This window comes from Rhinopithecus roxellana, chromosome 19 (assembly GCF_007565055.1).
Source record: "Rhinopithecus roxellana isolate Shanxi Qingling chromosome 19, ASM756505v1, whole genome shotgun sequence".
NCBI lineage: Eukaryota > Metazoa > Chordata > Mammalia > Primates > Cercopithecidae > Rhinopithecus > Rhinopithecus roxellana.
Window position 1 is genome coordinate 72,777,872 of NC_044567.1, and position 27,955 is coordinate 72,805,826.

General features: G+C 45.0%; 1 protein-coding gene across 2 annotated transcripts; it reads right to left on the reverse strand.

The window, feature by feature from the left end:
* Positions 1 to 214: 214 nt before the first annotated feature.
* On the reverse strand, positions 215 to 27,929 carry GJC1 (gap junction protein gamma 1). 2 transcript variants are annotated; one of them, XM_030924220.1, is made up of 3 exons: positions 27,799 to 27,929; positions 5,290 to 5,365; positions 215 to 3,430 (listed from the first exon to the last, which is right to left on the reverse strand). In XM_030924220.1, the coding sequence occupies exon 3, from the start codon at positions 3,408 to 3,410 to the stop codon at positions 2,220 to 2,222; it is 1,191 nt and encodes a 396-aa protein (XP_030780080.1). In that variant the 5' UTR covers positions 3,411 to 3,430; positions 5,290 to 5,365; positions 27,799 to 27,929; the 3' UTR covers positions 215 to 2,219. The 2 variants fall into 2 exon arrangements, with proteins under 2 accessions (XP_030780080.1, XP_030780079.1); XM_030924219.1 differs by lacking the exon at positions 27,799 to 27,929 and adding an exon at positions 27,209 to 27,439.
* Positions 27,930 to 27,955: the final 26 nt, after the last annotated feature.

Sequence of the window (27,955 nt, forward strand, 5' to 3'; positions counted from 1 at the left end):
TCTTTATCTTACCTAGGCTTATTATGTATTCAAAATTTTGCCTGTTTTCTTGGAATTATATGAATTTCCTTATCAAGCATTTGATTTGAAGGAAGCTGTGTATGTCTATTAATTACCCATGATATACATGTGTATTACTTTCTGAAATTTCTCCTTCAGTCTCCCCTGAGTTTAATTTTTGCTTAAGATGTTTAGAGTTCCTGAGGTGCTTCTCTGGGCTAAAATTTAAAGTTTTTTTTTTTTTTTTTTTTTTTTTTTTTTTACGCAAATAAAAGTAAATGAATGGCTAAAAGATAAGGCTAAATTTTCTAGGCTGGGCATGGTGGCTCATGCCTATAATACTAACACTTTGAGAGGCTGAGGCGGGAGGATCACTTGAACCCAAAAGTTCGAGACCAGCCTGGGCAACATAGTGAGACCTCATCTCTACAAAAAAAATTTTTTTTTAAATAATTAGCCAAGTATAGTGGCACATGCCTGTAGTCCCAGCTAATCAGTGGGCTGAGGTAGAATGATCGCTTGAGCCTGGGAGGCAGAGGCTGCAGTGAGCTGAGATCATGCTGCTGCACTCCAGCCTGAGTGAAAGAGGGAGACCTTGTCTCAAAAAAAATTTCCTTAAGTTTCTTTTCTTGGTGGGGGTAGGAATGCAATGGAGAAACAAAGAAAAACACTGCACAAAGGGTGCAGTGTTCTAGTGTTCATCTAAATAATGGAGAACTGGCATTTTACAATTAAGATATAAAAAATATTCATACTTTCAGAATTTCCAAGTCAGAGGTGGCTTACAATAGCTTTCGTTAGAAAAGGGTGAGACACACAAATAAAATGCTCCCTGGTGGAACAAAGGACCCTTTAAACCTTTACCAAGCTCTTTCTCAGAAGCTCACAAAATTTAAGACAATGAGAACATGATGAGAAAGCAAAGCTCTGCAACATAAGGTTGAAAATGACAATAAAAGACTGATAAAAGACTAGTGGGATGAACATGAATGCTTGTCAGTGACAAACACATTATGACAAGGAATAAATACTGCACTTCTCTTTAGGTCTACTTACAGACAGGACCCCATGACCTTTCAGGTATAAACCTCCACTGGTAGAAGATGTTTAATCACAAAAGTTCTATGGTAAATTATAAAAAATAAGCAATTTGGATTTAAGCCTTCTGCCATTTCCAATACAAGTAGCTTTGAGTATTCTTGGTTGACAAAGGAATGTTTGCATTTCTAATGTTAACAAAGAAGATATCCACCACTGGCTTCTTAACCAGAGGGAGAGAAGCGAGCAGGTTTCTGGATAGAGGTTTAAGGCAAATCAAACAGGTTCACAACTAAGCATCCTATTAGGGATTCTAGGCATGGCTTTGTTTTCTGAGGGACAGCTCCACATCATCTCTAGCCAAGTTTTCCACATTGCTAACAAACTGGGGACACATTTCTGTATCAGGCTTTTGAAAGAACTTTAAGTTATATATACACACTGTCAAAGCATATACTGGTGATGCTTGATATTTAAAGGAATCCTACAGTGAATCATTTATTTCCTTTGAAAATAAGGTTTTCAAAAACTGGCTACAACTCTGATTGCATGAATGAGATTCAAAGATTTCTCATGTAAAAGAAAGATCTCAACCTCCTTATACTGTGAACTTGCTTTCCAAGACTAAAAACTGGTGTCTCCTCTTCAGTCTCCTTACACATCTGAAATCATTCCTGCAATATGAGAGGCACTTTTATTAGGTGTAGCATCTATTAAAAACTCTAAAGCCAGGGTAGAATTTGCTGAACAAAGTAATAGCACTAGCCTAATAGGCATTACTTATAAGGACTTTTTCCCCTTTAATATAAAAGTATAACTACAGCAGTTCAATGTACAAATACAAAAAAAGTTCTCATACTAAAAAAAAGTACCATAATACTGTACATACAAAAACTGTTCAACAAGAATGATTTAAGTATGTCTGTTCTTCTCCAGATCTGGAAGACACAAATGTAAAGTTCTGCAACTGTATTATTGCTAAGAACATGTGCCCGGGAACACTGTGTTTCCGTTTCTCCCTCTCAGCCCAGCCCCGCCTCCAGAGTCCCCTGAGCTTGGATCATGAGCCAACAGCATCCCTGAAGATAACCAGAGCCAAATGTTTACTCAATGGAAGTCATTATTCAGTGAGCTGCTGCTTACCATAACTATGAAAAGCACAGGTTTTAAGCCCGCCAGGATTAAATCCAGACGGAGGTCTTCCCATCCCCTGATTTGCTACTGGCAGTGCTTTTGTTGGACCCAGCTTTGGACCCCACTTTGGCCTTCTTCTCCCGGGGACCATGAGGGTTGTTTTGGTGACTGTAGGCCTGAATTGCCAGATCCAAGCGTTCCTGAGCCATCCTGATCTCCCGCTGCAGAGCCTCCAGGTCAGCTGGGAGGTTCTCTTCATGGCTGCCATACTGCTGTTCCTGGGCTGTGTTGGCCTTGTTTTGCTTGTAGGCGATCTTAGCATTGGACAGTTCGGTGTACTGGATTTGATCTGGTTTGACAGCAATGTTATAGCCAGGGGGAGCAGATGGTGTATTCCAAGTGAAAGGATAATTATAAGCACCCGGATCCTCAAGTTCCCTCCTTTTACTGTTTAGTGAGTCTCGAATGGTCCCAAACCCTAAATGAAGCATCTCCCAAATGTTAAGCAAGAGGCAAAGGCCTGTAACACCATACATTATCAGAAGGAAGATGGTCTTTTCAGTGGGTCTAGAAATAAAGCAGTCTATCTTATGAGGGCAAGGAAGTCTGCTGCACACATAAAACGGGTGGACTTGGAAGCCATATAGAAAATACTGCCCTATCAGAAAACCCACCTCAAACACGGTCCTTGCCAGCAACTGCAGCACATAGATTTTCATGAGCCCATCTTCCCGAATCCGCCGTCGGCCATCATGCTTAGGTTTGGGTTGGCTCTGCTCTTTATTTTCTTTATCACTTTCTAACTCCATCTCTGGATACATCATAGGATCCTCTTCGTTATCCTCCTCCGTTTCTTCCAGAGCCCGGTGTTGTTTCCAGCGCATTGCATAGGGCTTGCTCCGAGCCGCCTTCTTGTCTGCTTCACCGTGCTCCATTTTGGCAATCTTGTGGATAGCATAACCCAGGTACATCACAGAGGGAGTTGCCACCAGGATGATCTGGAACACCCAGAAGCGTACATGGGAGAGGGGTGCAAACGCATCATAGCAGACATTCTCGCAGCCCGGCTGTTCTGTGTTGCACACAAATTTGCTTTGCTCATCGTAATAGATGGATTCTCCTCCTACAGCTGTAAGGACGATCCGGAAGACAATCAGAACAGTGAGCCAGATCTTCCCCACAAATGTGGAATGGTTGTGAATCTCCTCTAGCAGGCGAGTCAGGAAGCTCCAACTCATGGTGATTGAATTGGTATGCCCTGATAACAAGTGGAAAAATACCAAAAGAAAATCAACAAATATTAAATCTTAATTTAATTATTAATTTATGATATCTCTAGGAACTACTACTTTGAATACTTGAAATCTAACTTCAAGGTTCACAGTGGAACAAATGTTAGAATAAACAGCATCTCGGTTGGGTGCGATGGCTCACGCCTGTAATCCCAGCTCTTTGGGAGGCCAAGGCAGGCAGATTACTTGAGGTCAGGAGTTAAAGACCAGCCTGGTCAACATGGTGAAACGCTGTCTCTATACAAATACAAAAACTACCCGGGCACGGTGGTGTGTGCCTGTAATCCCAGCTGCTCAGGAGGCTGAGGCAGGAGAATCGCTTGAACAGAGCAAGACTCCATCACAAAAAAAAAAGAATAAATAGCATCTCACTCTCCACTATCTTCAGGCAGGTCAATTCACCTCAGTCAACACCTGTTGGCCCTACAAGGTCCTAGAAAGTATGGATTGCTTTCATGTCTCCTCTGGTTTGAAAGGTAAACTTGTAGCTACTATTTATCGAGATGTATTTCTCAGACCTCGGTTCTTTTTTTTTTTTTTTTTTTTTTTGAGACAGTTTCCCTCTTTTACCCAGGCTGCAATGCAGTGGTGTGATCTTGGCTCACTGCAACCTCTGCCTCCTGTGCTCAAGTGATTCTTGTGCCTCAGCCTCCGAGTAGCTGGGATTACAGGCATGCACTACCATTTTTGTATTTTTAGTAGAGATGAGGTTTCACCATGTTGGCCAGGCTGGTCTTGAACTCCTGACCACAGGTGATCCTCCTGCCTTGGCCTCTCAAAGTGCTGGGATTACAGGTGTGAGCCACCATGCCCGGCCATACCCAGGTTCTTTTTTTTTTTTGAGACAGTGTCTCGCTCTGTCGCCCGGGCTGGAGTACAGTGGCCGGATCTCAGCTCACTGCAAGTTCCGCCTCCCAGGTTTACGCCATTCTCCTGCCTCAGCCTCCGGAGTAGCTGGGACTACAGGCGCCCGCCACCTCGCCCGGCTAATTTTTTTGTATTTTTAGTAGAGATGGGGTTTCACCGTGTTAGCCAGGATGGTCTCGATCTCCTGACCTCATGATCCACCCGTCTCGGCCTCCCAAAGTGCTGGGATTACAGGCTTGAGCCACCGCGCCTGGCCCATACCCAGGTTCTTTACACACACTATTATTTCATGAGACCTTCAGAATTTTGTGAGATAGAGATTAAAAAAACACACAGGTATAGTTATTCAGTCCCATCACAGAAAACCACCACAGAGAACATAAAGAGGACACCTCGGCTAGACTCCACTGTGAAGGGGTGACTTATTAGGAAACTTAAATTTTAGACAAGTGCTAAAAGGGATTAAGAAGATGGTACAGCTACAAACTGCTGGCAATCATTAAGAACTAAAAAGACGAAGGGAACTAGGAAGATCTTCCCTAGCTAGGCTGTACAGCATACCAGATTTTGGTTTCACTTAGAAGCCCACAGCGAATGGTCTTGCAATAAATATTATACCCCTTTACTATATAACAGAATCTACAAATTATACTTCTGTACCTTACTTATGGTAGACATTAAAAAATGATTGCTAAACTGAATTGTGAGGACATTAAATCCAATCAACAGCAAATCCACTTAAAATACCATTTTAAAGGATAGTTTCTTTCTGAGATTCCCAGATCTACATCCAGGATCCAGGTAAAAAACACCTAAATGAGGTAATATATGGGAAATCCCCAACAGAACCCCAACACAAAGTAGACTTAACTTTTAACTTGTCTTCCTCCCTCTCCCAGTTTACTTCTGCAGATTACAGATGATTTGTCAGCACCACCTAAGTTTAAATACACTTTACCTGTTGTCCAGAGCTTCTGTTACCCAAACTTTTCTTAGAGAAATGATGTTTTGATTGCAATTTTTCCAGATTCCCTCTGGAAAGGAAAAAGAATAGAGCAGGTCATAAGCTTCCTGCCACAGAAAACAATGAATCACTAAAATGTTATTTTCAGAAAGAAACAAAGTTTTCTATGTACCATAAAAATCAATGAGATAAGATGGAAACAGGCTTCAGTTTGAATACCAGTTTTCTCCTCCCCATACAGGTGGCAGGAGAAACTATGTAACAGGTGACCTAAAGATTCTTAAGTCACCAGTCTAAGAATATACGACAGGAAGATGAGTCAGTAATAAAAGCATGAAGCAGATGAACTCTGGCACCTATAGGAAAAAGCCAAAGCAGAAGAATTGCAGCAAATTGAAAGTGGGTCACTAAAGGTCTTGCAAAAACCTTCACCCCGTCTGCTCTATTCCCTGAAGCAGCCAATACACCTCTCAAGGGGATTTGAGCAGCTAACCAGGAGCAAGCTGTTTAGCCAAAACACCCAACAGCTGGCTCTCAAACACAGGAACACCCGTCTCCATAGGAGGTGATTTACAGATACAACTGCTCACAAAAAGTCACAGAAAGAAAACACCTGTATCTGTATTGGATTAAACAGCAAAACAGAAAAGTTTCCAAGATGAATTATGCTCATTATCAAGCTCTGGCAACTCTGCATACCTCTGGCCAAATGTCATCCGTAAGGAGCCCGCATTTAGAAAATAAATTTAAAACAATTCCTGAATGTTATGTGTTTATAGTAAATTAAAAGGGTGCTTTGTTTTGTTGTTTAAAGATACAGGGAAAAAAAACTGGAACAATTTCCGAAGGACCAATGGGGGAAAAAAAGTGCAGGCATGAAGCTGCATAAAGATTTGCATATAAGCCTGGGCAATATAGTGTGACCCTATCTTCCAAATTTAAAAAAAATTAGCTGGGTGTGGTGGCAGTGGTGGCCAATGCTGTCCAACCTGGTAGACAGAACAACACCCTCTTACACACACACACAAACACACACACACGCACACACAGACACACATGGCCCAGCACAGTGGCTCAAGTCTGTAATCCCAGGATTTTGGGAGGCCAAGGTGGGGGGATCACTTGAGTTCAGGAGTTTGAGACCAGCCTGGGTAACATGTGAAACCCAGTCTTCACCAAACAACAACAATAATAACAACAAAATCCCCCCAAATTAGCATGGTGATGAACACCTGTGGTCCCAGCTACTCGGGAGGCTCAAGTGAAAGAATCACTTGAGCCCGAGAGGTAGAGGTTGCAGTGACTTGTGATCGTGCCACTGCACTCCAGCCTAGGTGACAGCAAAACCTCAAAAAACAAACAAAGAAGCAAAAAGATTTACATATGAAGAATCCAGGCCAGGCGTGGTGGCTCATGCCTGTAATCCCAGCACTTTAGGAAGCCGAGGTGGGTGGATCACCTCAAGTCGGGAGTTCGAGACCAGCCTGACCAACAAGGAGAAACCTTGTCTCTACTAACTAAAAATACAAAATTAGCCAGGTGTGGTGGTACATGCCTGTAATCCCAGCTATTTGGGAGGCTGAGGGAGGAGAATCGCTTGAACCTGGGAGGTGGAGGTGGCAGTGAGCTGAGATTGCGCCATTGCCCTCCAGCCTGGGCAACAAGAGCAAAACTCCATCTCAAAACAAACAAAAGAATCCAGCTGAGCATGGTGGCTCACACCTGTAATCTCAGCACTTTGAAAGGCTGAGGAAGGAGGATCACTTGAAACTGGGAGCTCAAGACTGCAATGAGCTATGATCATACGACTGCACTCCTGCCTGGGAGAAAGAGGAAGACTCTAACACAATAGAATTTCCAGTACAGCTCCCATTTCTAGCCCTGTTTCCCAACTGAGCTCACAGCCTCTTTTCTCATTGAATACACAAGTTATAGAACCTCAAAACAAGAAGTAAATAATATAAAATCTTTAAATGGTGATTTAAGCCAGGTTTCCAACATAGAACTCCATGATTCTCATCCACAAATTCTCTGCAGACTCAGATTTTCCTTAAAGCCTAAAATTTCTATTTGTTCCAATAAGCCAAAATTATGAAAATACAATTAGTTAGAACTAATTCATCTGTTATATCTCCATCCACAAAGATAAATGTGTGTTTTTTTTTTTTTTTTTTTTGAGGTGGAGTCTCGCTCTGTCGCCCGGGCTGGAGTGCAGTGGCCAGATCTCAGCTCACTGCAAGCTCTGCCTCCCGGGTTCACGCCATTCTCCTGCCTCAGCCTCCCGAGTAGCTGGGACTATAGGCGCCCGCCATCTCGCCCGGCTGTTTTTTTGTATTTTTTAGTAGAGACGGGGTTGCACTGTGTTAGCCAGGATGGTCTCGATCTGCTGACCTCGTGATCCACCCGTCTCGGCCTCCCAAAGTGCTGGGATTACAGGCTTGAGCCACTGCGCCCGGCCGATAAATGTGTTTTTTGAGACAGAGTCTCGCTTTGTCAGCCAGGCTAGAGTGCAGTGGCACGATCTCGGCTCACTGCAAGCTCCGCCTCCCAGGTTCATGCCATTCTCCTGCCTCAGCATCCCGAGTAGCTGGGACTACAGGGGCCCGCCACCACACCCGGCTAAATTTTTTGTATTTTTTAGTAGAAACTGGGTTTCATCGTGTTAGCCAGGATGGTCTCGATCTCCTGACTTCATGATCCACCTGCCTTGGAACTCACTGCAACCTCCACCTCCCAAAGTGCTGGGATCACAGGTGTGAGCCACCACACCGGGCTGATTTTTGTATTTTTAGCAGAGATGGGGTTTTCACCATGTTGGCCAGGCTGGTCTTGAACTCCTGACTTCAGGTAATCCACCTGCCTCGGCCTCCCAAAGTGCTGGGATTACAGGCATGAGTCACCGCACCTGGCCTTTTTTTTTTTTTTTTTTTTGAGACAAAGTCTCTTTGTTATCCAGGCTGGAGTGCAGTGACACGATCTCAGCTCACTGCAGCCTCAACCTCCCCAGGTTCGGGTGATCCTCTCACCCGAGCCTCCCAAATACCTGAGACCACAGTTACACGCTACCATGCCTGGCTAATTTTTGTATTTTTTGTAGAGAAGAGGTTTTGCCACGTTACCCAGGCTGGTTCTGAACTCCTGGGCTCAAGTGATCTGCCTGCCTCGGCCTTCCAAAGTACTAGGATTACAAGCATGAGCCACTGTGCCCGGTCTCTTTCTCTTAATATAACTCTGTGGGGAAAAAAATAGGCGGGGGGGGGCTGGCTCACACCTGTAATCCCAGCACCTTGGGAGGCTGAGGCGGGTGGATCACCTGAGGTCGCGAGTTTGAGACTGGCCTAGCTAACATGGTGAAACCCTGTCTCTACTAAAAACACAAAATTAGTCAGGTGTGGTGGCGCGTGCCCGTAATCCCAGCTACTCAGGAGAATGAGGCAGGAGAATGGCTTGTACCCGGGAGGTGGATGTTGCAGTGAGCCAAGATCGTGCCATTGCACTCCACCCTGGGAAAGAGCAAAACTCCATCTCAAAAAAAAAAGAAAAAAAAAAAACCTGGCTGGGCGCGGTGGCTCACGCCTGTAATCCCAGCACTTCGGGAGGCTGAGGCGGATGGATCACCAGGTCAGGATACCGAGACCATCCTGGCCAACATGGTGAAACCGTTGGTGAAACATGGTGAAACCGAAACTAAAAACACAAAAAAATTAGCCGGGTATGGTGGCACACACCTGTAGTCCCAGCTACTCAGGAGGCTGAGGCAGGAGAACAGCTTGAACTGGGTGGGGAGGCAGAGGCTGCAGTGAGTCGAGACTGCGCCACTGCACTCCAGCCTGGCAACAGAGCAAGACTCTGTCTCAAAAAACAAAACAAAACAAAACAAAACACCCATAACATTAAAACCCATGTATGCCCATTGCTCCATTATTGAAACGCTAAGCATGTGGGAGTTATTTATATCCTACTTCTCAAGATCATTGCCAAGGTCTGATTTTTTCAAATTCAAAAAATTGCAATCTCAGACATAAATGGGTTAAAAGAAACAAACACACAAAAAACCCCATAATCACAGCTACTTACAAATGTTTTGGTTTTCCTTGTGTCCTTCTAGTCTTTATCTAAATGAATACTCTTTCCAAATAACACTAATTTACAAAGGGATCTAGTAGCAAAAATGAACTTTTTTTTTTTTTTTTTGAGACAGAGTCTGGCCACACATTCGGAAATTTGAAAATACACACCTATACATTTGGCAAAATTTTGATAATTTTGACTCTGGGTGTCAAAATTCATTGTGGATCTTGGACATTTTTTCATAATTAAAATGTTTTTAAATAATTCTCATGTCTGCCAGGTACGGTGGCTCACGCCTATAATCCCAACACTTTGGGAGGCCGAGGCAGGCAAATCACGAGGTCAGGAGATTAAGACCATCCTGGCCAACATGGTGAAACCCCGTCTCTACTAAAAATACAAAAATTAGCTGGGTGTGGTGGCACGTGCCTGTAATCCCAGCTACTCAGGAGGCTGGGGCAGGAGAATCACTTGAACCCAGGAGGTGGAGGTTGCAGTGAGCTGAGATTGCACCACCGCACTCCAGCCTGGCAATAGAGCAAGACTCCGTCTAAATAATAATAATAATAATAATTCTCATGTCAAAAAAAGAAGTAATAGGCTACCTGATATGCCAGGTGCAGTGGCTCATGCCTGTAATCCCAGCACTTTGGGAGGCTGAGGCCGGACAACCACTTGAGGCCAGTTCAAGGCCAGCCTAAGCAACATGGTGAGACTCCACCTCTACAAAATATACGAAAATTAGCCAGGTATGGTGGTGCACACCTGTAGTCCCAGCTACTCAGGAGGCTGAGGTGGGAGGATTGCTTGAGCCCAGGAGGTCAAGGCTATTGGCTCTGTCGCCCAGGCTGGAGTGCAGTGGCACGATCTCGGCTCACTGCAAGCTCCACCTCGCAGGTTCACGCCATTCTCCTGCCTCAGCCTCCTGAGTAGCTGGGACTAGAGGTGCCCACCACCACGCCCGGCTAATTTTTTGTATTTTTAGTAGAGACGGGGTTTCACAGTGTTAGCCAGGTTGGTCTTGATCTTCTGACCTCGTGATCTGCCCGCCTTGGCCTTCCAAAGTGCTGGGATTACAGGCATGAGTCACCATGCCCGGCTTTCTCTTTATTTTAAATTGAGACAGAGTTTCACGGTCGCCCAGGCTGGAGTCCTGTGGCACAATTTCAGCTCACTGCACCCTCCACCTCCCAGGTTCACACCATTCTCCTGCCTCAGCCTCCCGAGGAGCTGGGACTATAGGCATGTGCAACCACACCCAGCTAATTTTTGGTATTTTTAGTAGAGACAGAGTTTCACCATGTTAGCCTGGATGGTCTCCATCTCCTGACCTCATGTTCTGCCTGCCTCAGCCTCCCAAAGTGCTGGGATTACAGGCGTGAGCCACCATGCCCAGCCAAACTTCTCTTACACTTGTTTACTATTTGTATTTCTTTTTGTGTAAATATGTTTACCAACTTAACTCCAACATCTCACAAAATGGGTGATGAGCAACTAACCTTCCTTCCTTCTCCTTTCCTCCCTTTCTTTTGTTTTTTGAGACAAGAGTCTCTCTCTGTTGCCTAGGCTGGAGCACAGTACCACGATCTCAGCTGACTGCAGCTCTGTCTCCTGGGTTCAAGCAATTCTCCTGTCTTAGCCTCCCAAGTAGCTGGGACTACAGACGCACACCACCATGCCCAGCTAATTTTTGTATTTTTAGCAGAGACGGGGTTTCACCCCGTTGGCCAGTCTGGTCTTGAACTCCTGACCTCAGGAGATCCGCCCGCCTCTGCCTCCCAAAGTGCTGGGATTACAGGTGTGAGTCACTGCACCCAGCCACAATTGTCTTTCTAAAATAAAGAACCATGGGCTTCTTAAAATGAATGGCAGTATCACCACTGTTTTTATCTATCGAGTCAGTAAGTTTTTCTTTGATACTCTTCCTTTTCCTCTCCTTCCAAGTTACTTTTTTTTCTTTTTTTTTTTTTGAGACAAGAGTCTCTCTCTGTCGCCCAGGCTGGAGCGCAGTACTGCGATCGCTGTAGCCTTCATCTCCTGGGTTCAAGCAATTCTCCTGCCTCAGCCTCCCGAGTAGCTGGGACTAAGGGTGCACACCACCATGCCCAACCAATTTTTGTATTTTTAGGAGAGATGGGGTTTCACCATGTTGGCCAGCCTGGTCTCCAACTCCTGACCTCAGGTGATTCACCCATCTCGGCCTCCCAAAGTGCTGGGATTACAGGCATGAGTCACCATGCCTGGCCACAAGTTACCCATTCTTACTCTCAATGAAATGTCAAATAATTCCTGGGGGATGACTGTGGTCTGGGAAACATTTTGAAAACATTAGTCCTCATTTCTGTAATGGGTCACTCATTCTCTAGGCAAGCCCCCTCCCCAGCAGCTATGTATTAACAAAGCATTAAGGATTGGCTTACAATGTTACAGAGTACAATACTCCACCAGAGAAATTAAGATCATTTCAAGAAGTAGAAGGCAGGTTCTGGAATTAACATTTCTAAGTATGTCACTACCAATTGTGGTCTCACTGTGAAGAAAAGCGGGTTCTTGCTCCACTGAAGTTTCCTTTCTCCTGAACATTATTATTATTATTATTATTTGAGACAGAGTCTTGCTCTGTCTCCCAGGCTGGAGTGCGGTGGCATGATCTCAGCTCACTGCAAGCTCTGCCTCCCGGGTTCAGGCCATTCTCCTGCCTCAGCCTCCCGAGTAGCTGGGACTACAGGCGCCCGCCACCACGCCCGGCTAATTTTTTAATTTTTAGTGGAGACGTGGCCTCACCATGTTAGCCAGGATGGTCTCAAACTCCTGACCTTAGGTGATCCACCCGCCTTGGCCTCCCAAAGTGCTAGGATTACAGGCGTGAGCCACCACGCCCGGCCCTGAACCATTATTTTATCTATTTTTTTCTTGAATGGCTTCTTAAATTATTTTTTTAAAGAATGCTGCAATTCATAGAAGCCCATAATTCAAAAGGATTCACTCACTCACACACAAAAAACCCTGGAGATCTGCAGAGGGGCCCCTCAGTCTTCAGAACTGATCAGTGCACAAGTGAGGAAATGGTCTACACAAGGGACCTGAACAGGTGCCTAAAATTCAGGACATAGGGCCAGGAGCGATGGCTCATGCCTATAATCCTAGCACTTTGGGAGGCCAAGGCAGGTGGATCACCTAAGGTCAGGAGTTTGAGACCAACCTGGCCAACATGGCGAAACCCTATCTCTACTAAAAATACAAAAATTAGCCGGGTGTGGAGGCATGTGCCTGTAATCCCAGCTACTTGGAGCCTGAGGCAGGAGAATCACTTGATCCCGGGGGGCAGAGGTTGCAGTTAGCCGAGATGGTGCCACTTCACTCAAGCGTGGGTGAAAGAGCAAGACTCGGTCTCAGGAAAAAAAAAAAAAAATTTTTTTTTCAGGACATGTCTTTTCTGGCTTCCCTGCTTCTGAAAACAAACTCGGTTGTAGTGTCAGGGCTGAGAGTCTGAGATTCAGCTGTGAATGGCTCTTATGAATAAAAAATCATTTCTCCATACTCCATCTACAAATAGAAAATGACATGGTAGCACAAGTCAAGTGGTGGAGATGGGTAGAGGCCAAATATCTCAATGTCTTTTGCTAATTAGTAAAGCCCCAATTTTTCATTATTTTTTTGAGACTGGGTCTCGCCGTCACCCAGGTTGGAGTGCAGTGGCGTGATCTCGGCTCACTGCAACCTCCACCTCTTGGGTTCAAATGATTCTCCCGCCTCAGCCTCCTAAGTAGCTGGGATCCAACTGATTTATATGTACTTTTATACTTAATATCTTCGTGAATACATCCTAAATGCCTTGTCAACTCAAGTTGAGTTTATATCTATAAATTCTAGGAGGTGGTATTATTAGGTCACAGGCAATGTAAATCTGCATGGTTTTTGCTTTGTACTGTCATTTGATTTTCAAAAAAGGCATTAGTAATTTACAGTGCCTGGCAATGAATGTATACTTAAAACAACTTCACCTCCACCTCTTCAGCACTGGCATTATGCTCCTTTACTAGATGCAAAATGGCATTTCAAAATCATGTCAATTGTATGTTTCTAAGACAGTAGGATACATTCCCCCTCATATATCCAACCTCTTTGTGGGTTATTTCCATCCTTTTACCTATTTGTCTACAGAAGGTACTCTTGATATAGTATAGGCATTGATTATTTGACATTTAATATAAACATCTCAGTTTATTTTACTGACTTCCTTCAAATTTTATTTTTTTATAGAATCGTATCAATTCTTTAAAAAATTAGAAGGTTGAAAAAGTTTTTTTCTAAAGTGGCTTCTATTTTTTAAAAAGAATACTGCAATTCATGGTAGCCCATAATTCAAAAGGATTCACTCACACAAAGAAAACCTAAACACTGAAGAAAATCATGTTTGCTTACATAACATTTATTAGAAATCAAATGTGCTATTTTTAGTCTATTTTCCAAATAACTTCAACACAAATCTACCTTGTCTTACACTAGAAAACAGAATTTAAAAAATGGGCTGGCATCAACATGGTAATAAATTATGTAATTCTCTCTCAAATTCTTATCTCAAGAGTTTTCTATAGGTTATATCCAAACAGAATCAAATTAACTAACCGCGTTTTTCTGTAAAACAGAATTCATAGTTTTGTTTTTTGTTTTCTGAGACAGAGTGTCGCTCTGTCACCCAGGCTGGAGTACAATGGCGAAGTCTCAGCTCACTGCAACCTCTGCCTCCTGGGTTCAAGCAATTCTCCTGCCTCAGCCTCCCGAGTAGCTGGGATTACAGGCTCCTGCCACCACGCCTGGCTAATTTTTCTATTTTTAGTAGACATAGGGTTTTACCATGTTATCCAGGCCAGTCTCGAACTCCTGACCTCAACTGATCCCTCTGCCTCAGCCTCCCAAAGTGCTAGGATTATAGACGTGAGCCACCACGCCCAGCCGAATTCATAGGATTTTTGAAGATCAAATGTAATGAACACTATTTGAATTATTTCAGCAGGTAGATTCTAATATTAAACTCATTTCAAAGATAAGGAAATTAGGTTTAAAATTTTATAATTTGCCGGCCAGGCACAGTGGCTCATGCCTATAATCCCAGCACTTTGGGAAGCCGAGGCGTGCGGATCACCTGAAGTCAGGAGTTCAAGACCAGCCTGACCAAGACAGAGAAACTTGCCTCTACTAAAAATACAAAATTAGCCAGGCGTGGTGGTGTATGCCTGTAGTCCCAGCTACTTGAGAGGCTGAGGCAGGAGAATCGCTTGAACCAGGAAGTCGGAGGTTGCAGTGAGCTAAGATCTTACCACAGCACTCTAGCCTGATGACAGAGCAGGACTCCATCTCAGAAAGAAAGAAAGAAAAAACTTTGGCCGGGCGTGGTGGCTCAAGCCTGTAATCCCAGTACTTTGGGAGACCAAGACAGGCGGATCATGAGGTCAGGAGATCGAGACCACCCTGGCTAACATGGTGAAACCCCCATCTCTACTAAAAAATACAAAAAACTAGCCGGGCGAGGTGGTGGGTGCCTGTAGTCCCAGCTACTCGGGAGGCTGAGGCAGGAAAATGGCGTAAACCCGGGAGGCGGAGCTTGCAGTGAGCTGAGATCCCGCCACTGCACTCCAGCCTGGGGGACAGAGCTAGACTCTGTCTCAAAAAAAAAAAAAAAAAAAAAAAAAAAAAAAAAAAAAAACCACTTTATAATTTGCCGACCAGGCGCAGTGGTTCACGTCTGCAATCCTAGCGCTTTGGGAAGCCGAGGCGGGCGGATCACCTGAAGTCAGGAGTTCAAGACCAGCCTGACCAAGATGGAGAAATCCTATCTACTAAAAATACAAAATTAGCCAGGCGTGATGGTGCAGGCCTGTAATCCTAGCTACTCGGGAGGCTGAGGCAGGAGAATCGCTTGAACCCATGAGGCGGAGGTTGCGGTGAGCCAAGATCATGCCATTGCACCCCAGCCTGGGCAACAAGAGAGAAACTCCATCTCAAAAAAAACCAAAAAACTTTATTATTTGCCTAAAATCATCTACTTATTAAGTAATGAAGCCAGAATTTGAAGTCAGGCAGTCTTGCACTAGAGTTTGGGCTCTTTCTTGACCACTCACTAGTAAAGAATTACATTACAGATGGAATTATGTACAGGTTCTATGTGACCCTAATCCCAATCTTTAGGATCAGAGCTGTGAAAGAAACATACAAGGCTGGGCACGGGGCTCACGCCTGTAATCCCAGTACTTTGGGAGGCCGAGGTGGGTGGATCACCTGAAATCAGGAGTTTGAGACCAGCCTGGCCACCATGGTAAAACCCTGTCTCTACTAAAAATACAAAAATTAGCTGGGCGTGGTGTCAGGCACCTATAATCCCAGCTACTCAGGAGGCTGAGGCTGAGAATGGAGAATCGCTTGAACCCGGGATGTGGTGGTTGCAGTGAGCCAAGATCACGCCATTGCACTCCAGCCTGGGCAACAAGAGTGAAACTCTGTCTCCCAAAAAAAAAAAAAAAAAAAAAAAAAGAAACGCACAACCACCAGAAAGAAAATAAATTTCAGAGTTTAAGATCTTAAAATGTAAAATGGAATGAAGGTTTAAAAGTGAAATAAAACAAGCTTTCTTCATAGCTGGGGAGGAAGGAATAAATGGTATCTTTGACAAAAATGATTTAATTAAGAAGGATAATTTATTTGGGCACTGAGAATAGGAAGATCACAAAACCACTATTAATTTAAAAAATCACTTTTAAGTGTATCTTTGGAAAAGTCTCTAAGTCTCATGTTTTTTTTAAAAAAAAAAAAAAAAGCCAGGCACGGTGGCTCACATCTGTAATCACAGCACTTTGGGAGGCTGAGGCAGGCGGATCACGAGGTCAGGAGTTCAGACCAGCCTGGCCAACATGGTGAAATCCAGTCCCTACTAAAAATACAAAAATTAGCCAGGCCTGGTGGCAGGCGCCTGTAATCCCAGCTACTCGGGAGGCTGAGGCAGGAGAATTGCTTCAACCCGAAAGGCGGAGGTTGCAGTAAGCCAAGATCATACCACTGCACTCCAGCCTGGGCAATAAAGCAAAAGAGCAAAACTCCATCTGGGGGTGTGGGGCGGGAAGAAGCTGGCTGGGAGTGATGGCTTACTCCTATAATACCAGCACTTTGGGAGGCTGAGATGGGCGGAACACTTCAGCTCAGGAGTTCAAGACCAGCCTGGACAACATGGCGAGACCCTGTCTCTATTTAAAAAAAGAAAACAAAAAACAAAACCTCTCAAGTTTTTCAAATCAAGCACTAAAAACTCCCCATTAACTTGCGTCCTGTTTTTATTATTTTACTGTGGTAGAATACACATAAAATGTACTATCTTATTAAGTGTACACTTGAAGTATTAAATACATTCATAGCATTATCAACCATCACCACTACCTCCAGAATTTTTTTCATCTTGTAAAACTGAAACTCTAGACCCAGAAACAGTAAATCCCCATTTCCCCTTCTCCCAGCCCCTGGCAATCACCATTCTATTTTCTCTATGGTTTTGACTACCTAATTATCTCATATAAATGGAATTACGTATTTCTCTTTTTGTGTCTGGCTTATTTCACTCGGCATAATGTGTTCAAGGTTTATCTACATTATAGCACGTGTCAGAATTTCCTTCCTTCGGCCGGGCGCGGTGGCTCATTCCTGTAATCCCAGCACTTTGGGAGGCTGAGGCAGGCAGATCACGAGGTCAGGAGATCGAGACCATCCTGGCTAACACAGTGAAACTCCCTCTCTACTAAAAATACAAAAAATTAGCCGGTGCAGTGGCGGGCGCCTGTAGTCCCAGCTACTCAGGAGGCAGAGCTTGCAGTGAGCCGAGATCATGCCACTGCACTCCAGCCTGAGTGACAGAGAGAGACTCCGTCTTAAAAAAATAAAAAAAAAGAATTTCCTTCCTTTTTAAGGCTGAATAAATATTCCATAGTATGTACATACCATGTTTTGTTTATCCATTCATCTGTTGACAGACACCTGGGTTGTCTACAGATCTGGCCACTGTGAATAATGCTGTTATGAACATAGGTGTACAAATTACTCTTTTTTTTTTTTTTTTTGAGGCAGAATCTCGCCTCGTCACCTAGGCTGTAGTGCAGTGGCATGATCTCAGCTCAGTGCAGCCTCTGCCTCTCAGGTTCAAGTGATTCTCCTGCCTCAGCCTCCCAAGTAGCCAGGATTATAGGTGTGCACCACCATACCTGGCTAATCATTCAGTTCTTTTGTTTTAACATTCAAAAGTGGAATTGCTCCATCATATGGTAATTTTTTTTTTTTTTTTTTTTTTGAGACAGAGTCTGGCTCTGTCGCCCAGGCTGGAGTGCGGTGGCCGGATCTCAGCTCACTGCAAGCTCCGCCTCCCGGGTTTACGCCATTCTCCTGCCTCAGCCTCCCAAGTAGCTGGGACTACAGGCGCCCGCCTCGTCGCCCGGCTAGTTTTTTGTATTCTTTAGTAGAGACGGGGTTTCACCGTATTAGCCAGGGTGGTCTCGATCTCCTGACCTTGTGATCCGCCCATCTCAGCCTCCCAAAGTGCTGGGATTACAGGCTTGAGCCACCGCGCCCGGCCATATGGTAATTTTTAATTGGTGGAGGAACATTACCCTGTTTTCCACAGTGGCCAATTTTTTTTGTATTTTTAGTAGAAACAGGGTTTCACCATGTTAGCCAGGCTGGTCTCGAACTCCTGACCTCAGGTGATCCGTCTGCCTCAGCCTCCCAAAGTTCTGGGATTACAGGCGTGAGCCACGGCACCTGGGCGAAAAGTGATTCTTAACCTTGAATTTTGTGAAACTAAGCAAGCAATGGACTAGAAGGCAAGAGATTCTAATCCCAGAATGTAATCCATGCACTTCAGAAATAAGTTCTTTCCATAAGTTAGATGATTTCTAAAATCTCTTCCATTTACATCTGATGAAAACTATCTCAGAGTAAAATTCACCAAACTGATAAATTATGTGGAACTTAAAACTCTAGGGACAGGAAAAAAGCAAAGTAATGGCAGTAAAATTAAACAATATAATAAGATGTCAAAATTTTTAAAAGGCACTTCCCAAACAATCATTTCAGAAAATTTGTGGTTGAACTAAACTAAAAAATTTCAATATTGACTCACTGTAATTCCAAAGCAGGTATTGGCAATCTAGGCATCCCGGCTCATGAGCTGAGCAATCCACTAAGAATCGTGCTAGTGACTCATACCCCTGAACGCGACTGCTTTATGTGCAGAGACAAGGAATCAATTAAAGGGTTTACAATGAAGTCTTGTTTAACTGGAACATTTTAAGTGGAAGTTAATTCCACATGAATGATAATAGATGTTTAATAACTAGCTAGTGACAATTTCTAAGCAAAAGCATTATGGCAGCTAAACAGCAAATAGTAATCTATGTGCTACAAACATGAAAACAACTTGTTTTCAAAAGAGCTCTTGGCTATGAACAATATTTGAAAAACCTAAAATATAATTTGTGTTGAATCAAATCATAAAACTTCATGGAGAGAGTAGTTTGAGATATTGGCTGTATCAACCAATGAGGAAACAAAAGGCACCATTGTGGGCTGAAGTGCCAATTTTCGCTGGCAAAAAGCCATTCTTTTTGAATGTAAGAACCTTCAGGAACCAGCTGGAGAAGTATGAGGAACCTGGGATAGGGATAATATATTCATTCACAACATATCCTAAGTGGAACTGTCTTCATGCAAAGAGGACAATATTGGAACATATGTCCAAAACAGCCTAAGATTAGGTCAAACCAACTGTTCTGAACAATCCTCAGTCTAGAAAAACGAACATGTCTAAGACAAAAATAAATGTATGATTTTCCAATATGACTACGTTTAAGATACACAATTTCTTTTTAAAAAACCCATACCATCGGCTGGGCGCGGTGGCTCATGCCTGTAATCCCAGCACTTTGGGAGGCCGTGGCAGGCGGATTACCTGAGGTCAGGAGTTCGGCACCAGCCTAACCAACATTAGTGAAATCCTGTCTCTACTAAAAATACAAAATTACTGGGCGTGGTGGCTCACGCCTGTAATCCCAGCCACTCGGGAGGCTGAGGCAGGAGAATCGTTTGCACCCGGAAGGTGGAGGTTGCAGTGAGCCAAGATCGCGCCATTGCACTCCAGCCTGGGCAACGAGAGGAAAACTGTTTCAAAAAAGAAAAAAAAAACACCCATACCATCATACACCAATGGCGTCATCTGGTACAACTTTTCTGGAAGGCATCTTGGCAATAGTTATCAAGAACTTTAAAGTGCTTATATCCTTTAATCAATAATTCCACATTTAGTAATTTACCCTAAACAAATGCATGGCATTTATTATAAGAAACGTATATAATTCATGGTATAACCTCCATAATGGAATATTGTACAACTATTATGGGGGGAATAGGGAGTAACTGCAAATGGGTATCAGGTTTCTTATTGACAGAATAAAAATATTCTAAAATTAGGCTGTGGTGGCTCACGCCTATAAATAATCCCAGCACTTTGGGAGGCTAAGGTGGGTGAATCACCTGAGGTCAGGAGTTCGAGACCAACTGGCCAACATGGTGAAACTCCATCTCTACTAAAAATATAAAAAATTAGCTGGACATGGTGGCAGGCACCTGTAATCTCAGCTACTCGGGAGGCTAAGGCAGGAGAATCACCTGAAACTAGGAGGCAGAGGTTGCAGGGAACCAAGATCATGCCATTGCACTCCAGCCTGGGCAACAAAAGCGAAACTCCATCTCAAAAAAAAAAGAGTCCGGCTTCAGTAAATTGTGTGATAGAGCCACTTAATAAAATAGAGTACACTGAAGAAAGTCTAGGTGTGGGGCCAAGATCAAGAGCTCACTTTGGACAACGCAATTCAAATTACCTCCTCTGAGTATCTCCGTGGAGATGTTGAACAGGCAGCCAGGATCAAAAAAGAGGTCTGGCTACAGATAAAAATGTGGCAGTATTCAAAATACATATGGTAACCAAAGCCACAGAATGGATAATTTCAGGAAGGAAAATTTTGAATCCAAATAAACACCTACTCTGGATGGGCAATTAAGAATTCCAAGTCCAAGAATGACTCAAGGGGAATTCCTAAAAATAGGGTTCAGCTCTAATTTACTCTGAACATTCCCAAAAGGAATGTTATCACTCATTAGTTAATAACAATCAAGCCAAAACTGATAAATACTACACAGATGTGTATGAAAATAATCTCTATAACTATTTGGGAGTTGAATATAGTTTAGAGATTAGAGGATGAGAATAGGGGTGTGTGAAGTTTATCCCATTTATATAGAGGAAAAACATCAAAACTTATTCTGAAACCCTATGCATTTCTTTCCTTTTTTTTTTTTTTTTTTTTTTTTAAGATGGAGTCTTGCTCTGTCACTAGGCTTGAGTGCAGCGGTGTGATGTTGGCTCACTGCAACCTCCGGGTTCAAGTGATTCTCCTGCCTCAGTCTCCTGAGTAGCTGTGACTACAGGTGTGTGCCACCATGCCTGGCTAATTTTTGTATTTTTAGTAGAGACGGGGTTTCACCATGTTGGCCAGGATGGTCTCTATCTCTTGACCTCATGATCTCCCCGGCCTCGGCCTCCCAAAGTTCTGGGATTACAGGCATGAACCACCGCGCCTGCCCTCTTCCCTTTTTTTTTTTTTTTTTTGAATTTCTTATTTTTGTAGAGACAGGGTCTCATCATATTGCCCAGGTTGGTCTTGAACTCCTGGGCTCAATCAATCCTCCTGCCTTGACCTCCTGAAGTGCTGTGATTACTGGTGTGAGGCACCATGCCTGGCACCTTTTTCTTTTTTTTTTTTTTGAGATGGAGTCTTGTACTGTCGCCTAGCCTGGAGTGCAGTGGCACGATCTCGGCTCACTGCAACTTCCGCCTCACAGGTTCAAGTGATTCTTCTGCTTCAGTCTCCCAAGTAGCTGGGGCTATAGGCGTGCGCCACCACACCTGGCTAATTTTTTGTATTTTTAGTAGAGACGGGGTTTCACAGTGTTAGCCAGGATGGTCTCGATCTCCTCATCTCATGACCTGCCTACCTTGGCCTCCCAAAGTGATGGAATTACAAGGTGTGAGCCACTGTGCCCGGCTCTCTCTTCTTTTTTCAAGACAGTCTTGCTCTGTTGCCAGGCTGGAGTGCAGTGGCGCGATCTCGGCTCACTGCAACCTCCGCCTCCTGGGTTCAAGCAATTCCCCTGCCTCAGCCTCCAGAGTAGTTGGGATTACAGGCGCGTGCCACTACTCCCAGCTAATTTTTTGTATTTTAGTAAAGACAGGGTTTCACTATGTTGTCCAAGATGGTCTTGAACTCCTGATCTCGTGATCCGCCTGCCTCGGCCTCCCAAAGTGCTGGGTTTACAGGTATGAGCCACCATGTCTGGCCTCTTTTCTTTTTTTTTTTTTTTTTTGATACGGAGTCTCACTCTGTCGCCCAGGCTGGAGTGCAGTGGTGCAATCTCGGCTCACTGCAAGCTCCGCCTCCCAGGTTGACAACCTGGCCTCTTTTCTTTTTGCAAATAGAGACTGTCCCACTCTGTCAACCAGGGTGGAGTGCATGGTATGATCGCAACTCACTGTAGCCTTCAACTTCTGGGCTCAAAAATCCCTCCTGCCTCATCCTCCCGAGTAGCTGAAACCACAGGTGTACGCCACCACACCCAGCTAATTTTCAAATTACTTTTTGCAGAGACAGGGCCCTCACTATGTTGCCCAGGGTGGTCTCAAACTCCTGGGCTCAAGGTATCCTCTAGCCTCAGCCTCCGAAAGTGCTGGGATTACACGTGTGCCACTGAACTCCAGACTGGGTGACAGAGTGAGGCTCTGTCTCAAAAAAAAAAAAAAAAAAAAGTCAAATTAGCCAGGCGTGGCAGAGTGTGCCTGTAGTCTAAACTACTTGGGAGGCTGAGGCAGGAGAATTGCTTGAACCCGGGAGGCAGAGGTTGCAGTGAGCTGAGATTGCACCACTGCAACTCCAGCCTGGATGACAGAAGAAGACTCTGTCTTAAAAGAAAAAAAAAAAAAAAAAAAAAAGTAGTCAAGTGCAATAGTGAGAAAGGGAGAAAGAAAGAGTTCAACTATTTTTTTGTTGTGTTTTAATCAAGTGCTTATATGTTTTGGGGGGGGGAAAAAAGGAGCCAGGTGTCTTGGTCTGTAATCCCCATGTTTAAGAAGCCAAGAGGACTGCTTGAGCCCAGGAGTTCAAGACCAGCCTGGGCAACACAACAAGACCCTGTCTCTACAAAAAAAAAATTTTTAATTAACTGGGTGTGGTGGCAGTGTGGGCCTGGTGGTCCCAGCTACTAGTGATGCTGTGGTGGAAGGATCTCTTGAGAGCACCACTACAGTTTAGCTTGGGCAACAGAACAAGACTCTGTCTCAATTATTAAAAAAAAAAAGGCTGGGCGTAGTGGTTCATGCCTATAATCCCAGCACTTTGGGAGACGGAGGCGGGTGGATCACCCGAGGTCAGGAGACCAGCCTGACCAACATGGAGAAACCCCGTCTCTACCAATACAAAATTAGCCGGGCATGGTGGGGCATGCCTGTAATCCCAGCTACTTGGGAGGCTGAGGCAAGAGAATCTTGAACTCAGGGGGCAGAGGTTGTGGTGAGCCGAGATTGTGCCACTGCACTTCAGCCTAGGCAACAAGAGCAAAACTCCGTCTCAAAAAAATAAAAGGGCCAGGCACAGTGGTTCACGCCTGCAAACCCAGCATTTTGAGAGGCTGAGGTGACCTGAGGTCAGGAGCTCCAGACCAGCCTGGCCAACATGGTGAAACCCTTTCTCTACTAAAAATACAAAAATTAGCCGGGCGTGGTGGTACACACCTATAATCCCAGCTTCTCACGAGGCTGAAGCAGGAGAATTGCTTGAACCTGGGGGCAGAGGTTACAGTGAGCCAAGATCCTGCCACTGCACTCCAGCCTGGGTGACAGAGTGAGACTCAGTCTCAAAAAAAAAAAAAAAAAAAAAAAAAAAAAAAAGTTGAATGACTTAATGGGCACCAGAATGCTTTTGTCCAAATTGTGCTGGTGTTACAAGCAATATAGCCTCAAAGAACAAAGCTTCACCTGAGAGCTGGAGAAGAATTCATTTCCCAGAATACTTCATTTCTTTCTCTTTCTTTCTCTCTCTCTCTTTTTCTTTTTCTTTTTTTTTTTTTGAGATAGAGTCTCGCTCTGTCACCCAGGCTGGAGTGCAGTGATGCGATCTTGGCTAACTGCAACCTCCACCTCCCAGGTTCAAGCCATTCTCCTGCCTCAGCCTCCCAAGTAGCTGAGATTACAGTCGCCTGCCACCATGCCCAGCTAATTTTTTGTATTTTTAGTAGAGATGGGGTTTACACTATGTTGTCCAGGCTGGTCTTGAACTCCTGACCTCAGGTGATCCGCCCACCTTGGCCTCCCAAAGTGCTGGGATTACAAGCATGAGCCACCACTCCTGGCCCCATGTCATTTCTTTAGAAGTAAAATGCTACCTGCAAAGAGATAATCATATCCTTGTTTTAGGAAAACTCTTTGGGCAACATATTCCACAGGTCTGAAAGATAAACCTTTATTGCCAAGGAGTGCTCTCAGCCAACTACAGTACTTGTAAAATTCAAGAATGTATAACTGTATGCCAGCCAGTACTAACAGGTCATTCATTCTTTGGAGTTGTAGAAAATAGCAATGCTCAAACGCCCAGCTAGTTTTTTGTACTTAAAATTTTTTGCATTAAATCTTAAAAAATATTTTTAAAAATACATTTTAATAGGTCCTTATTTCAACACAAGCTGAACTCATCAGCTGTAGTAGTATGTTTGCAAAACAACTGTTGCCACTCAGCTGATACTAACAGCTCAGAACTGTTTTCTCTGTTTAAATTTCAGGTTAATGATACCAGCCAAAATCTATCTTCTCATACTTATTCTCAAAGGGATGGTCTTACAAAAATAATAATCTGGTCGAGTGTGGTGGCTCATGCCTGTAATCCCAGCACTTTGGGAGGCAGAGGCAGGTGGATCACCTAAGGTCAAGAGTTGGAGACCAGCCTGACCAACATGGTGAAACCCTGTTTCTACTAAAAAATACAAAATTAGCTGGGCGTGGTGGGGCATCCCTGTAAACCCAGCTACCTGGGAGGCTGAAGCACGAGAATCGCTTGAACCTGGGAGGTGGAGGTTGCAGTGAGCCAAGATAGCGCCACTGCACTCCAGCCTGGGCAACAAGAGCTAAACGCCATCTCAAAAAAAAAAAAAAAAAAAAAATCCTACTTTTTCTTTGCCTAATTTTTTATCAAATATTTTGAACAGAAGCCACATGTAGTTCTACACTACAATAAAAGCATAAGTTCAGAAATAAGTAATCATAGCCCCTAGTCAAGCTTAACTATAGGAAAGAAGGACAGGACAGGAAAGGAGGGGAAAAAGGAAATTAGCTGGGTATACTCGGGAGGCTGAGGCAGGAGGATGGCTTGACCCCAGGAATTTGAGGCTGTAGTGTACTATGACAGCCTGGGCAACATAACAACGTCTTGTCTTAAAAAAAAAAAGAAAAGAAAGAAAGAAAAAGGAAAAAGAAAAAAGGACACACCTCACCAATTTTGAAATGTGAACGAAATGCAAATAAAGCAATAGTTTTTTGGAACTCATCACTTTGCATTGAATTAGGCATGGAACAAACACTACTCATTTGTTAAGATAATGATGCTCTGGATTTAAATTATATATCCTGTATTCTAAGATCCTCGTTACTGAACTGATAGGCAAGCCTGGACCTGGGGGGAAGTGGACTAATCAGAAACAGAACTCTGCATTCCTTCCCTTTGGCTGACTTACACAAATAAAAGAATAAAATTTAATTGACAAAGGATAACAGCTTATAAGTAAGATTGTTATGTTGGAGATGTGTTAACTTAAGTCCTTTGAATTAAAAGCTAAAACTCAGCCGGGCGCGGTGGCTCAAGCCTGTAATCCCAGCACTTTGGGAGGCCGAGACGGGCGGATCACAAGGTCAGGAGTTCGAGACCATCCTGGCTAACACAGTGAAACCCCGTCTCTACTAAAAAATACTGCTCTTTTTTAAGAGAACTGTGGTGGCTACCTAGTAGAAAACAATTCTTAAGTCACACAACCTCAAAAGTTAAAAGTGCTAACTTTTGAAAAGGATGTTTGAAATGCTTTGGAAAAATGCACAACAGTTTAAGCAGTAAATAATATTAAGCCATTACAAATCAGGACAAATATTAACAGATCTTGCATATAACTTCTATGTATCTCTTCAATACGCCCTTTGCCTACAGCACTCTGGGCACAAAAATCTGGGGAAAACTTAAAACTAAGATCTGTTTATCGGAGCTTTTTACCTTCTACCCAGAAGAGTTCGTATTTCTTTAATTCTGCCATTACACAGTACTTAAGACATCCAAAGCAACTGTAGTGATACAACTCTATGCTAAGTTTTTTAAAAGATCAGTAAACTTAACCCACAACTCACAATATTTTAATCAGGAGTTCTGGAAGTAAGAGTATTTTTCTGTTTTTTTCCATACCCTCTGAGGTTGAAATTTTTTTACTCTTTTACTCTGAGTAATACCTAAACCCTCCCTAGGGAGAAAAATATTTTATTCCTAAATGACATTATTAACGCATTTTTCTACAGATATTAACGTACTGGAGATACGCTGTTTCCTGCTTATCAGGAAATTAAAATATGAAAGGTCATTTATGTAGTTTGATATTTTATAGCGCTTTCATATACTCACTTGAACTTGTACACGACACAAACATACAACAAATTTAGACTTATCAGGCACACCCTCAGCCAGAAGTTATTCAAACTTAACTTACTCGATTTCACATCGTCTTGATGCTAACAAAATTAAGCATGAGCACAATGAAATCCGTATCACTGCCAGTTCTCAATGAACAAAAAGAAAAACCAAATTCGCCCATTTCGCAAGGGAAAAGTACTCCCAATCAGACAATCGCAAAAAAAGAAAAAAAATCTCAACCATACATTCACGTAAATCTTTTCAATTCAGAGCTCCAAACGCAGTCGACAACCACACAACTGCCCACAATCACAGCGGTAGAGCCTACTCTTTAATTTTGAAGCTAGAGACTTAAGGATACACACACACACACACACACACACACACACGTTCTCTAAAGTTTGACAAAGTGGGGGAAAAGTCATTTTAAGTAAAGAAAACGAGTTAGTCAAGAGGCGATGAGCCCAGTCCTTCCGCCCCGCTTTCCCGCTTCCAGCCCTCGAACTAACCCTCCTCTAACCCCCGAGAGGCAGGAGTTCTAGCGGGAAGATGCGGAAAGCGGCCGGAGACTCAGGGACCGAAGTCGGGGAGACAAAGAGCAGCCCGCGAAGCGCCCGGGTGGCGAGGGGCGGCCCGGCTCCGCCCTGCGCCCCTAACCGCCCGGGTAGTTGTGGGCACCGCCGGGGCGCCGCTGAGTGCGCGCCGCCTCTGCCCGGGCTCCCCGACAGTCCCCCGACAACTCCGCGGCCCAGGACACCCCCGAGCCGTTTCCCTCCCGATTTGGGAGCCGCGCGCTTGGGGACAAAGAGGGAGGGTGCGCCGGGGGCAGCGGCAGGACGCGGGCCGGCTACGCCCCTCCGGACTCGGCGGGAACCCCTCGGCGGCACCCCCCTCCTCCCCCCGCTCCGGCCGCGCTCTTCCCCGGACCTCCGGAGGTTCTCCTAGGCCCATCTTCGGGGTCCCTACCAGTTCTCCCGCCTCCCCCTGGGACCCCGCCCCTGGCCCGCTTCTTCTCAGCCGGCCCTGCGGCCGCCCCTCACCCGGCGGCGGGTTCCCCCGGAGCCGCCTCCTCCGCCGGGCCTCGGCCCGTCCCGCCAGCCGCGGCCTCATGTGCCCAGCGTCGCCATCGCCTTCGCCTTCACCCTCGCCTCTCCTCCACCTCCTCCGCCGCTGCCGCCTTCGCCTCAGTCTCCAGCCGAGGCAGAAGGCGCTCCCGCCGCCGCCGCCGCCGCCGCCGCCGCCTCCCGCTCCCGCTCCCGCCGCCGGGACCCGCGGGAAGGCGCCTGCGCACTGCGCGCTGCGGTGGGGGCGGGGGCATCCCGCCTCGGCCCGGGAGCTGGGGGCGCGCGGCACGTGGCGCTCGAGTGGGAGGGGGCACCCCGGAACGCGCGGGAAGCAACGGGAGCGCCAACTTTCCGCGGTCGAGTCCTCGCCGTGCTCTCGGATAGTCCGGGACGCGGCAGAGGCGCGGCGCGCGTGTGAGTCATCCGCGTGGAGTCTGGACCCCGGGTGGGCGCAGACTTCGCTCCGAACAGTTCATTCCTCCAAGCTGATTTTCGGGCGAGAGTCCCCTGCTAGCCGCGCCTCAGTTTGAGCTGGCCGCTAACGGCGCCGTGGGTTCTCGCCTTACCTGGGTATCCTGGGTTGGTTCAGCGGGCCCAGAGTTGTCTTCTGCGCGCTCCGCCGAGGCCTTGGTCCATTGTAGCACGGGATGCTAATGTCTCCTCCTAGGTTCTGCTCTACAATTCCTCGAGGATCTGGCGGGCCCTGGGTGGATCTAGCTACCC